Genomic DNA, 11,494 nt, shown 5'->3' on the forward strand with positions numbered 1-11,494 from the left:
GTGTAGGAACAGAGCGGCAGCAGCCCTACAGGACAGAGAGAGGGGGCAGGAGTGTGTGCGCGTGTAAAAGCCAGGTGGAGGGACAGCCTCTAGAGAGCCGAGACTTTGGCTTTGGCGCTGAGGCTGCACCCGCTGGAAGGGGAGCTGGAGTCAGGCCATGGGTGGTTGGTTAGGGGGGCTGCCAGGCAGAGGGTCTTGGAAAGGCAGGGACCAAGAGGTCTCCCCAGATACCCCCAAGGTACGGAGGCTGAATGAGTCTGGGCCTGTGGGATCTGGCCCCACAGAGGCCGCTGTCTGCACCTCCATCCGTCCTCGTCTACCCGGCAGGTCCTGGCTCAGCCTCGCAGGCGTGGCGGGCTGGCCTGCACGTGGGGTGGGTGCCGCAGCTCTGCTCCGGCATTTCTGGGCCTGTGACATCTGTGTCTGTTGCCCTGTGTCTGTGTGTTTGTGACTTTGAGTCTGTAGGCACATCAGTGTGTGACCTGCGTTTGTGTCCTCTACTGAGTGTGTGTCTGGGGTGCAGCTGTCTGTGTTAGGAGGTGGGATGGTGTGTGAGGTTGGGGTTTTTAGTCCAAATGTGTGTGTCTGACTGAGCATGTGTGAGTGTAGGGGTGTTCCTTCCCGATGCGGAGGCTGGGGTCCTGGTGGCAGGGGAAGGGGAGGGGGGGAGCCAGGAGTCCTGGGAAGCTGACCCTCGGGCAGACAGGCAGATGGGCTGGAAGGGGAAGGAGGGGGCGACCCCACTGTCCCCTGGGGAGTGCATTGCCCTTGCCTGGGCCCCTGACCTTGCCATTGTGCTGCCCTACCAGCTCCCCGTTGCCAGGGCCTGGCTGAAAGAGACCATCCATCATGATGGCCCACCAGGCCTGGTCTTCGCCGCCAGCCCAGCCGGACAGTGGCCACCTGGGCCTGCTCCTGAGACTGCCAGCCCTGCTCCTCCCTCACTGCCCCAAGGCCTCCCCAGAGAAAAGTCCTGCCTCTCACCCCTTGCCCAGGCTGGAAGGGGATTGAAGCTGAGGGGAGGCAGGGGGCTACAGGTGGCTGCCATGCCCAGGCCTCGCTGGCTGTCCCCACAGGCCGTGCTGCAGGCTTGGAGCTGGCTTTCGTGTGGGAGCTGGGAGACGTGGCGGCTGTGAGGGAGCACCCACTGGTGCTGCCCTGTCAGGTGGGCGGTGAGCCGCCTGTGTCCATTTCCTGGCAGTGGGATGGACCGACCCTGGCCAATGACAGCGGTGCCATCCTGATGCCGCATGGCTCCCTGCATCTGGCCGCCCTGACCACCCGCTGGAGCCTCCCTTCCCATGCCCATGAGTACCACCAGGTGGCCCAGAACTGCTACGGGCGGCCAGTGAGCCGGCGGGCCCGGATACGGCTGGCAAGTAAATGACCAGGTTGTGTATTGCGGTGGGGGGTCAGAGTGCACAGAGGCACCTGCAGAGGATGCCCGTGGGGCTCCGAGTTGCCCTGAGCAGTGCCAGCTTAGCCGGTAGACACAGCATGCATAGGGCCTAGGGCTCAGGGTACGTTCAGGGACCCACAGAAATGGTTTAATTCTAATTTCTTTAAAACTAGAAAAAAAGACCATAATAATGAATACATAATAGTGAGCCCAGCCTGGATTATATTTGTCTTTTACAATGCAAACATAAAATGTAATGTTTAATGTTTTTTTTTTTTTTAATGGAGGAAGGCAAAGTGTTTACAGCCTACAAAAGTCACAGAAACCAGCCCTGGCTGCTGCAGTTCAGCAGACTGAGCGCAGGCTTGCTAATCAAAGGGTTGTTGGTTCGGTTCCCGGTCGCAGCACGTGCCTGGGTTACAGGCCAGGTCCCCAGTTGGGAACATGTAGGGGGGCAACCACATTGCTGTTTCTCTCCCTCTCTTTCTCCTTCCCTTCCCCTCTCTCTAAATAAAATCTTAAAAAAAAAAAAAAAAAGAAAAGTCACAGAAACCAGACTGCAGGCTTGTATTGGTGAAGCAGGCAGCCGGGAGTGACAGACTTGGGCACAGAGGTGGGAGCCGGGGCTCTGGGACTTAGTTGCTGGGAGCAAAGCCCAGGGCCAGCTCTGGGGTGCTCAGGCGGTCCCCTGTGCCCTAGTCTGCCCCTCTTCCACCAATGTCCACAGTCCACCAAGGTGGAGCGGGGTGGAGTTGCCCGTTTCCACGCCTGATCCGGGTGGTGCCTGAGCCTTCCATTTCCTGGGAGCACAATGGCACGGCCCTGAGTACGGCCAGCCCCTGTGAGCTCCCGCCAGGTGTGTGGGGATGGCAGGCTGGGGGCCAGGGAACAGCCATGGACCCCTCACTTCTGCATCCTTAGGGTCACACTGATGCCTGGTGGCATCCTCTACATCACTAGCATAAGCCAGGCTGATGTGGGCACCTACCACTGCATGGCACGCAATGTGGCCGATACTTGGCACAGACAGGATGCCCAGCTGACCCTGAGTGGTAAGCAGCAGCCAGGGGAATCCGAGTGGGCACCAGGCAGAGAGGAGGGCGTCAGAGTTGGCGCCGATGGGAGTAGGTGTGGCCACTGGTTGCAAGTGGCACAAATGCCCTGTGAAGACAGACACTCGGAGCCCCTGCTGTCTGTGAGACACTCACTGCTGGGTGTGCGGTGCAGCAGCGTGTGGATGGGACATCCTGGGGAGGGGCGGGGGCGCCTGGGGACCGGGGCAGGGGCCTCTAACCCAGCCTTGGGCTGTGGGCCAAGATGGCTGGGCGTCAAAGGGTGACAGGAGAGAGGCAGCCAAGGTCAGGAAGGTGGAGAGGGTGGTGTTCCTGATATTTCCTTGTGCTAAAAGCACAGGGTAAGAACAGAGTGGGTCGAACCCAGGGCCAACAGAGTCGAGGTAGGCCTGGCCCACCGTGGAAGGCAGCTGGGACTCGATCTGGAGAGCACTGGGAACTCTCGATGGCTTCAGATGGGGGCTCAGAGCCAGCCTGTGTCTTGGCTGGGAGCGGATGCCTGGGTGCAGTTCCGCGCGTGCGTGTACTTCGGGGTGTGCCTATGTTTGGATGCGCGTCCTTGCACGTCTCCTCCTTGGGGTGAGGATAAAAAGAGCTTTGTACCTGGGATGAAACGCCCAAGATGACTCCAAATGCAGGCCTAGTGGGGTGGGAGAGTTTTGTGCCCAAAGTGAGGGTCGCAACCGAGCCTGTGAGGAGCTGGTACCTCACAAGGCGATGGGAGTGAGACGCACCCCTCAGTCTGAAGCCGGGAAGCAGCATGTGTCTGAGGGGCAGGCGCGCCCGAACCGTCCACTAGGGGGCTCCATGGTAGAAATAACAAGTGGACCCTGGGAAAGCGTCAGGGTGCCTGGCATAGACTTCCAAAACATTTGTGACGAAATTTCACCAAAGGATGTACAACTTTTACATTGATGACTGCAAAGGGAAGGGAGGGAGCTGAAGTGTCTCTGATCTGGAACCAACTTAGAAACTGAAAGCAGAGAGGGGCTCAGGGGGCTCCCCCGATCCCCAGAGCAGAGGGGAGCCCGCGCGGGGTTCCTGTGACCCCCCTGTTCCCGCTTCCCATCAACCACCTGGGGCAGGAGGGCAGGGCGGCTGCCGCGCGCCCGCGATCTCCGCGCTCCTCATCAAATGCCGGGGTGTGGGGCAGGCATGGCCCTCCCTCCTGCTGCCCACGGAGGCAGAGAAATGAATGGCCAGAGTCTCAGGCAAGTCAGGAGGAGGAGCAGGCTCTGCTGGGGGCGGAGGGTCAACCAGTACCGGAGGGTGTGCAGGTTTCCTACATGTCGGGAAGGACCGGGGTCAGTGCAGACTTTTTCGCAGGGGCCGGAGCTGGGGACCGAGGCCCCGAGCCATTCACTCCTACAGCACTCCCCTGGGGTGGGAGACGGGATGTCCCAGACCCTCCAGGTGCTGAAAGAGGCAGGACAGGTATGCTGTCAGCCGGTTTCGAAGGCCCAGGTTTGAGTCCCATTTCTGCCAGTCCCACTGGCACTGGACAAGTTATTGAACTTCTCTGACGCACGGTTTTCGCATCTGTAGGCTGGAGAAATTAAGGCGCTCGCCTCGCAGGCTCAGTGAGGATGAAGTGAGACAAGGTGTGTGGGTTCACAGGGCAATGGGGGGAAGGAGGAGGGGTTTAGGGCGCTGGCGGGCAAAGTGTCGTATGGTCCAGGTTCTACCCTCTGAACGATCTGAGCGGCAGCACACCTTGGTCAGCCGCCTTGGTCAAGGCAGCCGCCTTGGTCAAGGCTGGGACATTCCAGGACAGTCCACGGCTGAGCTAGAGCTTCAAAGAAGCAAACTGCGGAGGGCCTGGCCCTAAGTAGGCCCTCAATATATACGGTCAGGGAATGAATGGATGTATGAATGAATGAGTGAAATACTATTTTAGGCCTTGAGGAATATTTAAAGTTTTGTAAGACTCTACTGCCTCCTTGAGCAACTTTCACTTCAGAGACACAAAATTTTGTATGAGTTCTTTTTTTTTAAAGATTTTATTTATTTATTTTTAGAGAGGGAAGGGAGAAAGAGAGAGAGAGAGAGAGAGGAACATCAATGTGCGGTTGCTAGGGGCCATGACCTGCAACCCAGGCATGTGCCGACTGGGAATCGAACCTGCGACGATGCCTGGTTCGCAGTCCGCGCTCAATCCACTGAGCTATGCCAGCCAGGGCACGAGTTCTTAATAAAGGACATATACAAAAGGGTTCAAGATATCTTACAAAATCTTGTAAGATACCAAGTGGAAAAACAAAAATGAAGGTGACAGGATGAAGGAAGACAAAGGCCTATTTATCCCTCGCTGTCACAGCTACACTCCCAGTGCGAGAACAGCACCCGGCCACAGTCCCCCCCGTGAAGGTTTGTTAAATAACCTCATGCGAGAGATGAGAGACGGCGGCTTAAAGCGAGATGCGGTTTAGCCCCACACAGTGTATTTCAAAAACATCTCTTCTAAGCAGTTCAGACTCACTGAGTTCTTAAGAGGCCTGGCTTTCTTTCTGAGGGGTGGGCTTCCTGCCAGATTTGTGGGTGACTTAGGGAAGGGGACTAGACCCCATCCCGAGCAACCCTCACCCCCGCCAGGTTCCTGGGGAGGGTGGGACAGTTCGTGTTCTGACACTAGTAGTGCAGGCCATCCCAGGGCACACAGGGGAGCAACTTACAGTCTTTCCTCTCCCTCCCCACTGGTTTAACTTGGAGCATGCTGCCCATGGGACCTTGGGCAGGTCATTGACTTTTTTGTAAACTGGGAATAAAATAGCCACTGCTCAGTGCCACTTGGAGGTCCGGTGACTTGAGGACTAGAAGGGGCTCTGGGAGCAGTATGGACTGGGTGTGAAAGGAGGTTCTGTTCCTCGATCTCTCAAGTTGCTGTTTCCACCTCACAGTGGGATCCTCACGGCTGCTCCAGGAGCCTGAGATCCTGTCGGGGCCTCAGAATCTCACACTCACAGTGCACCAAACGGCGGTGCTGGAGTGCACTGCCACTGGCCACCGGAGGCCACCCGTCTCCTGCAGCCGCCTGGGTACGCAACTGCTCTGTCCTCCCCAGAGCCCCCAGCCCCTCGCCCTTTGCCAGTCCTGGCCCCTCACCTCCCTGCAGATGTCCGCTCTGCATCTAAGGTGTGGAGGGCATCCAAGTCCCGGGCACAGGAGCCCATAATCTCCGACATGTCAGTCCGGCACTCAGGCATCCACGTCTGTGCCGCCAACCAGCCAGGCACCTGTGCTCGGCATACAGCGCAGGGAGTTCTGCTCGTGCACGGTGAGCCCCGAGGGCCCAGTGTGAAGGTAGCGCTATCCCCCATGGGCAGCTGGATGGGGAGAGAGGTAGGGCAGGGGTGGGACAAGAGACCCGGCCTCATGGCACCTTCCCTCCTGCTGTCGCCTGCCCAGCTCCCCTCCAAGTCTGTCCAGTGGCCACAGTCCTTGTCCAAACCTCCAGGCAGCAGCGACATCTGCACCCACGTGGCCCAGGGTGTCCCTGAGCCCCATCTGGTTTGGTTAAAGAATAGGAAGGTGCTGAGTCCTGGGGACAACATTCGGCTGACCCACAACAGCAGGTACTGGTGTCCCACCTCCTCTGCCTATCTGTCTGCCAGAGTAGATGCCCACACCTGCCCCTTTCCCACCTACACATGACCCTACCTAAATCTACTCTCTAGACTTCACACACGCCCTCAGCAAGTGCCCCCACCACAGGAGACCCTGTCCCACCTGATTCGCTGTAGGGAATGTCCACACATAGGTGGTGTCCTTCTGTCCCTGAGCAGCTGCGGGTCTCTGTGATGACAGCTACTCCACCAGGCAGGGGGCTTGGTGGGAAGGAGCCCCCAGCTCCTGTACTGTACAGTGCAGCCCCCAGCAGCTGTACTGTCTCTCCCTAGCACACGGACACCAGCAGGGGTCTCAGTCAAGGACGAGGCCATCCACCAATGTGTGGCAGAGAACACTGCAGGCTCCAACCAGGCCGGTATTCACCTGCTGTGACAGGGGACCCAGGGCCACCCCCTGTCCCCAGGGGCCTGCAGGCAATGACTCTCTTCACCTCTGCCATTCAAGTGTCCTGGGAACTGCCCCCCTCCAACAGGGACATCACTGGCTACGTGCTGCACCTTCAGCTGGTGGGAGGTGGATATGGGTGGGTGAACAGGGGTCCCTGGTTCCAGCCCACCTATACCTGTGACTGGTGTGTCCCTCGGCAAATCCTTCTCACTCCTCACAACCCCAGGCTTGCCTGACTCTTTCCAGGCTGCCGGGGCTGTGGTCCTCTGGTGCTTCTTCGTGCTCCTTGGCCCTTTCTCCCTCTCAGCCTTTCTCACCCTAACTCTAACTCCTGCAGCCACTTCCCTGCTCTCCAGCCAGGCACCAGGAGGGGCTCCATGCCCACTGCATGGGGGAGGGGATGTCTGTAGTGAGGGAGCAGGATGCTGAGTTGCCAAGCTGCCCTGCTCCCAGAGGCAGCTGGCCCGGGGCTCCAAGGGGCTGCGGGCAAAGGCACCTGTGAGCATTATCTTCTCCAACCTAGAGCCTGCCAGCCTACTCCATCCACCTGTGAGCCCACTCGGCGGAAGGCGCCAGCCAGGACTCTGCCTCTGTCCACCATGGGCAGCAGTGACTGACAGCCCCCCGGAGCTCTGGAGAGCCCCTGGCCTCAGGCAGACGGGTTGCCAAGCAGCTCATCCCATTTCCTCTGCAGTCGCTGCCGTTCTGGGCTTCTCCACCAAAGTGCTCAATGCCACCTCAGTGCAGGCCTCCTGGGAGCTGCCACCCCAGCTGGGGACCTGGGGCTTCAAATTCTTTCACCACAAGCTGCTGGCCCCCCATTTTGAGGGTTCCCTACTCTTGGCCAGCAGTGTCAGCTCTTTCCTCTGCACAGATCTGGGTGAGGCCCTGAACCTTCCTGTGCCCCCAGCCCCCTTCTCCGTGAGGCCTTGCCCCAGGCACTGAGTGTCCGTGCCCAGAAAGGCCTGTGGGCCTCACAAGCTCCTGCTCCCGGCAGAGCCCGGAGCCCTCTGTGAGATCAGCTTGTCTTTCAGCAGCAATGGGGATGGTGACCGCAGTGCTCGCTGTGCCCCTTTGCATGACGTGCCCCTGGCCACTGCTGCAGAGTGGGGCCCAGTAGGAGGGCAGCAGGCCTGGGGCCAGAGAAGGCCCCTTGTGTAAGACCATGGCTGTCAGTCTTCAGGGAGGAGGAGGGGTGGGCTCTGCCTCCATCCAGGTCCTCTGACAGACGGCACTGTGTCCGCCCACAGCATCCAAAGCTGGGTGCCCGTGCAGTCAGGGCGACAGCAGCTCACCGCCTGGGCTTGGGGTGGGCATCCACGTGGGCCTGGCTGCTCCCACTGCCTCCTGGACTGGAAACATAGGTAAGGGCCAAGATGGCTAATCGGGAAAACTGCTAGGAAGATAGCCTGCATAACTGTGGTTTAGGGCCGCAGAGCAGGAAAGAGCCCTTCTGCACTACTAGTCCACTCTGACTGAGGAGACTGAGGCTGAACGGGCGAACCAGTGCTCCTCAGAGCTGTGTGGTATCCGGAGCGAAAGGCCTGGTGGGCAGCAGGAAGCAGGGCAGACAGCACCGGGCTCCCAAGGCAGGGGACAGGTGGCAGAAGTGGGCCACAGCACTCCCCACGCAGGGACCCTGCCTCTCCATCCTTGAACAGAATGAAGGGCAGGGGCTAAGCCAGAGGGAGGACTCAGACATGTTATGGTGCTGACCCTTCCTATCCGGACAGCCTCTTCTGCAGTCAGCAGTCCCGAGTGCGGGGCAGTGCTTCAGGCTGCCCCGAACAGAGCTGGGGGGCGCCGAGGCCAGACTCCGAGTGGAGAGAAGCCAGGGGAGAAGATCGAACTCATCCCGCAGGAGAGGGCATCCAAGTGAGGGGAGTGGGTAGGGGAAAGTGGTGTGCTTGAGGCTCTGGGACCAAGACCTGACCACCTCCTTCCTCTTCAAGTGACCGTGGAACAGCCACTCTTGGCCTGCGGCCCTCCAAGTTCACTTCCTCCTAGATGACACTAACTCCAGCCCCACCAAAGAATCTACCTCATCTGTCCCTGCCGCCCAGAGTCAGGCAAGGACTGAAGGTCCTTCAGTCCTTCTCCAGGGAGGGGCGGGCCTGACCACAGGGAGAGAGATGAGGGTGTGGCTTCTCTTGTCCCTCCCTCCTCAAGGCATGGGAGAACCTTTGTCCTCCCCATACGTCAAATAACCTCAAACTAAAGCAGCTGGGAGTCATCCCCAACCGCATCACTCCTGCCGCATAACCCCATCCAGTATATCTTCTTGCTCCGAATGTACGAGCCTACCCAAAGACATATAGCTTTAAGGGCTCCCTGCAAAGCAGGGAGGCAGGGCCAGGGGCTGACATTGCCTGCATTTCAGAACCAGAATCCTAGTTTGAGATCTGTCTACTTGTGCCCAGGCTGAGGTATGACCTGGGGACAGGAAACACACTTTCCTTGTGGCCTGAGTGGGCAGGCAGGCAATAGGAGTGCTGACTTCCTCATCCCCTCGCTCGTCCCAGCACCGTAGGAGCCCCGAACGTCTGAGCTCACGTAAGCGGCTTCTCCGAGCAACCAAGTGTGCATCTCTCCCTCTCCAGGTCCAAAAGCACTGGTCCCTTTTCAGGGGGCATCCCTCCCTACTGGATTTCTATTTTTGAAAGGAGGTACTAATTTGAATTGGACTTTTGGTGGTCTTGAATCCCTTGTAGAGTGAACACAGAGGGCATGAAAGATCCCACCCATCTAGTCCCCTCAATTCCAGGTGTCCTAAGAATGCCTCTTTGCCACTCCACCCTCTGCGAGCCTATGGCACCCAGGGCCCCACTTTCCTTCCTTATCCCACTCTCCCTTCCCCTAAAGCCAAAGTCCCAGGCTCTCTCTCAAATGGCTTCTCCCTCCAGGGCTGTCCAGTATTGTGCCAAAAAGGCGAGGAGAGTCTTGGAAGAAGGAAAACCCAGGGTTCAGGGGACCCTAAACACCATCTCCCCTGTGCTCTTACAAAATGATGCTAGTACCAATGGTGAGACTCCAGTAAGGCTGCTCCCCCACCCCCAACTGCTCCTCCCTGTGAGGGGAAGAAGTATGTGGCAGGGCACCAGAGGTTAAGAATACCCCAAACTTCAAGTCCTTGAGGGAAATGACGTTCTCTCCTCTGGGGGAGCCTGGTCTAAGTGCTTTGCTGGAAATAAAAAACCAAAATGGAAAAATAAATTGGGATCTGGTTAATGTTCTGGGTTGAAAGGAAAACTTGAGGGAGTGGGTTGATGAGGTGGTAAGACGAGCATTCCAGGTCTTTCAGGGGATGGTACATGCATGGGAAGGAACTATTTTCCAGTTTGCTAAGAAAAGAGCAGTGCGAGCTGTTGTTTTAAGGTCGCCACATGGAGAAACCAGCATGTTACAAAGGACTGTCACTACAGACAGGAGCAGTGGGACTGGAGCGGTGTGGCGGCAAGGGCTGAGGTGGCTAGAGAACACCTCTCCCTAGGACAGAATGGAGACCCAGACTCTGGATTAAATGCTCCTTCCTTCCAAATGCCTTTAGACCCTAAGTCATTAGGGAACTAAAGTGGAGTCGGTGGCTTCCGGAATACTGGTTCCACATAAGGTGAAGAACGTGAATACAAAAGCAGGTAAGGGCTTTAAATAATCACCACAATTGGAGGAGAAGGTACAAACCCAAGGTACCCCACAACTGCAGGGGGGTAAACTCAGAGCGCATCTCCCCATTGCCCCTACAATTCTCCCACCAAACCGCCACCGCCACCCCAACGTGACTAAAGCACGAGCCACAGGAAAGTTTAGAAACCATTCCTTTCTTTATTAAACATAGCTTGCAAGTGATAAATATTACAAAGTTTTTTTTTTCTTTTAATCCTTTCTCCAAAAATTAGCTTATTATTTGAATCTGTCACTGCTGAAATGCTCAGCAGCATCTGAAACAGATGGGAGTGTATTTGCCTTTTTGAAAACCAGTTTCTATTGGTCTTAGTTTTTTTCATTTTAATTCCCAAACACAATGCAGAAAATCAGAATGAGTTAAAAAAAAAAAAAGGAAACTTAAAAGAGAGTTGTGCAAAAGGGTCTTGTTCCCCTCCCACCCACCCCATTCAGAGAAGGCCATTCCCCATCCCACCTCCCTGCTCCCCACCCCCCACCCCAGTCTATCCTTCCACCTTCACCAGGGCCTCACCCATCACCCTGTGTCCTCTCTAGGCTTTACCAGCCAAGAACCTAAAGCATTTGGGAGTACTCAACCCAGGCTGTGGGGAAACTGGGCCCCTGAAGGAGACAGACTGTGTGAGACAGCTGCCTTTAGGGGGTTCAGATGGGATATGAAGGAGACAAGATGAGAACTATGTATCTGAGCTCTCCTACTGTGTCACCAAGATGACAGGGGAGCTCACAAAGGGTGTTAAGTCACCAGACCACTAACCTGGGGCATTCACTAGTCCACCACCCTTCAGGGCCCTATGAGGTGGGCTTTGAGGCCTGGTCCCTGCCCTCCAATGACTAGAGGCATAAGGGCAAAGATGTCACAGGTCTACTGATGTCCTAGACATCACTGCTGCCTTTCCCAAACCAAAAGTAACAGAAGAGGCCTGGCAGCTCTCCAAGGGCATTGTCACACATGTAACCACTTTAGCACTAGTCAACTCTGGTTTCCTCTCTGGTTATTCAGCCCGATATTTTCCTCACCTCAAGCTGTTTTGCAGGTTGGGGAAGAAGCATGGAATTAACTTGGTGGCGAGATGATTTCCATTGTCACTTCACAAATAAGAAAACTGAGATCCAGAAAGTGAACTCTACCACACCAAGTAGGAAAGTTTGGGATGAGACCCCAGGCCTCCAGACTGCACCGCCACCCCACCCACCTGTGTTGTGGGGTTCTTTCTACTCTCCAGTCTGGATGAGGAGCCTCAGCTTCCATACGGGCCCAGCTTCACCCCAACTTACGAAGCCTAAAATCCTGATGGGTGTGGCTCTCCCTAGGTGAGACTTTCTC

The 11,494-nt window shown here is 56.8% G+C and overlaps 1 protein-coding gene across 1 annotated transcript; it reads left to right on the top strand.

The window, feature by feature from the left end:
• The first annotated feature begins 849 nt into the window (after positions 1-849).
• Positions 850-10,443, top strand: LOC114489099 (immunoglobulin superfamily DCC subclass member 3). The gene is given in 17 exon segments (XM_036015230.1): positions 850-970; positions 1,077-1,371; positions 2,321-2,451; positions 5,322-5,522; positions 5,605-5,638; positions 5,640-5,766; positions 5,899-6,044; positions 6,369-6,460; positions 6,463-6,612; positions 6,940-6,992; positions 6,994-7,016; positions 7,018-7,083; positions 7,085-7,095; positions 7,181-7,366; positions 7,484-7,645; positions 7,737-7,850; positions 8,160-10,443. Coding segments are annotated over 17 exon segments (2,118 nt in total). The 3' UTR covers positions 8,366-10,443.
• Positions 10,444-11,494: the final 1,051 nt, after the last annotated feature.

This window comes from Phyllostomus discolor, chromosome 14 (genome assembly GCF_004126475.2).
Source record: "Phyllostomus discolor isolate MPI-MPIP mPhyDis1 chromosome 14, mPhyDis1.pri.v3, whole genome shotgun sequence".
Lineage (NCBI taxonomy): Eukaryota > Metazoa > Chordata > Mammalia > Chiroptera > Phyllostomidae > Phyllostomus > Phyllostomus discolor.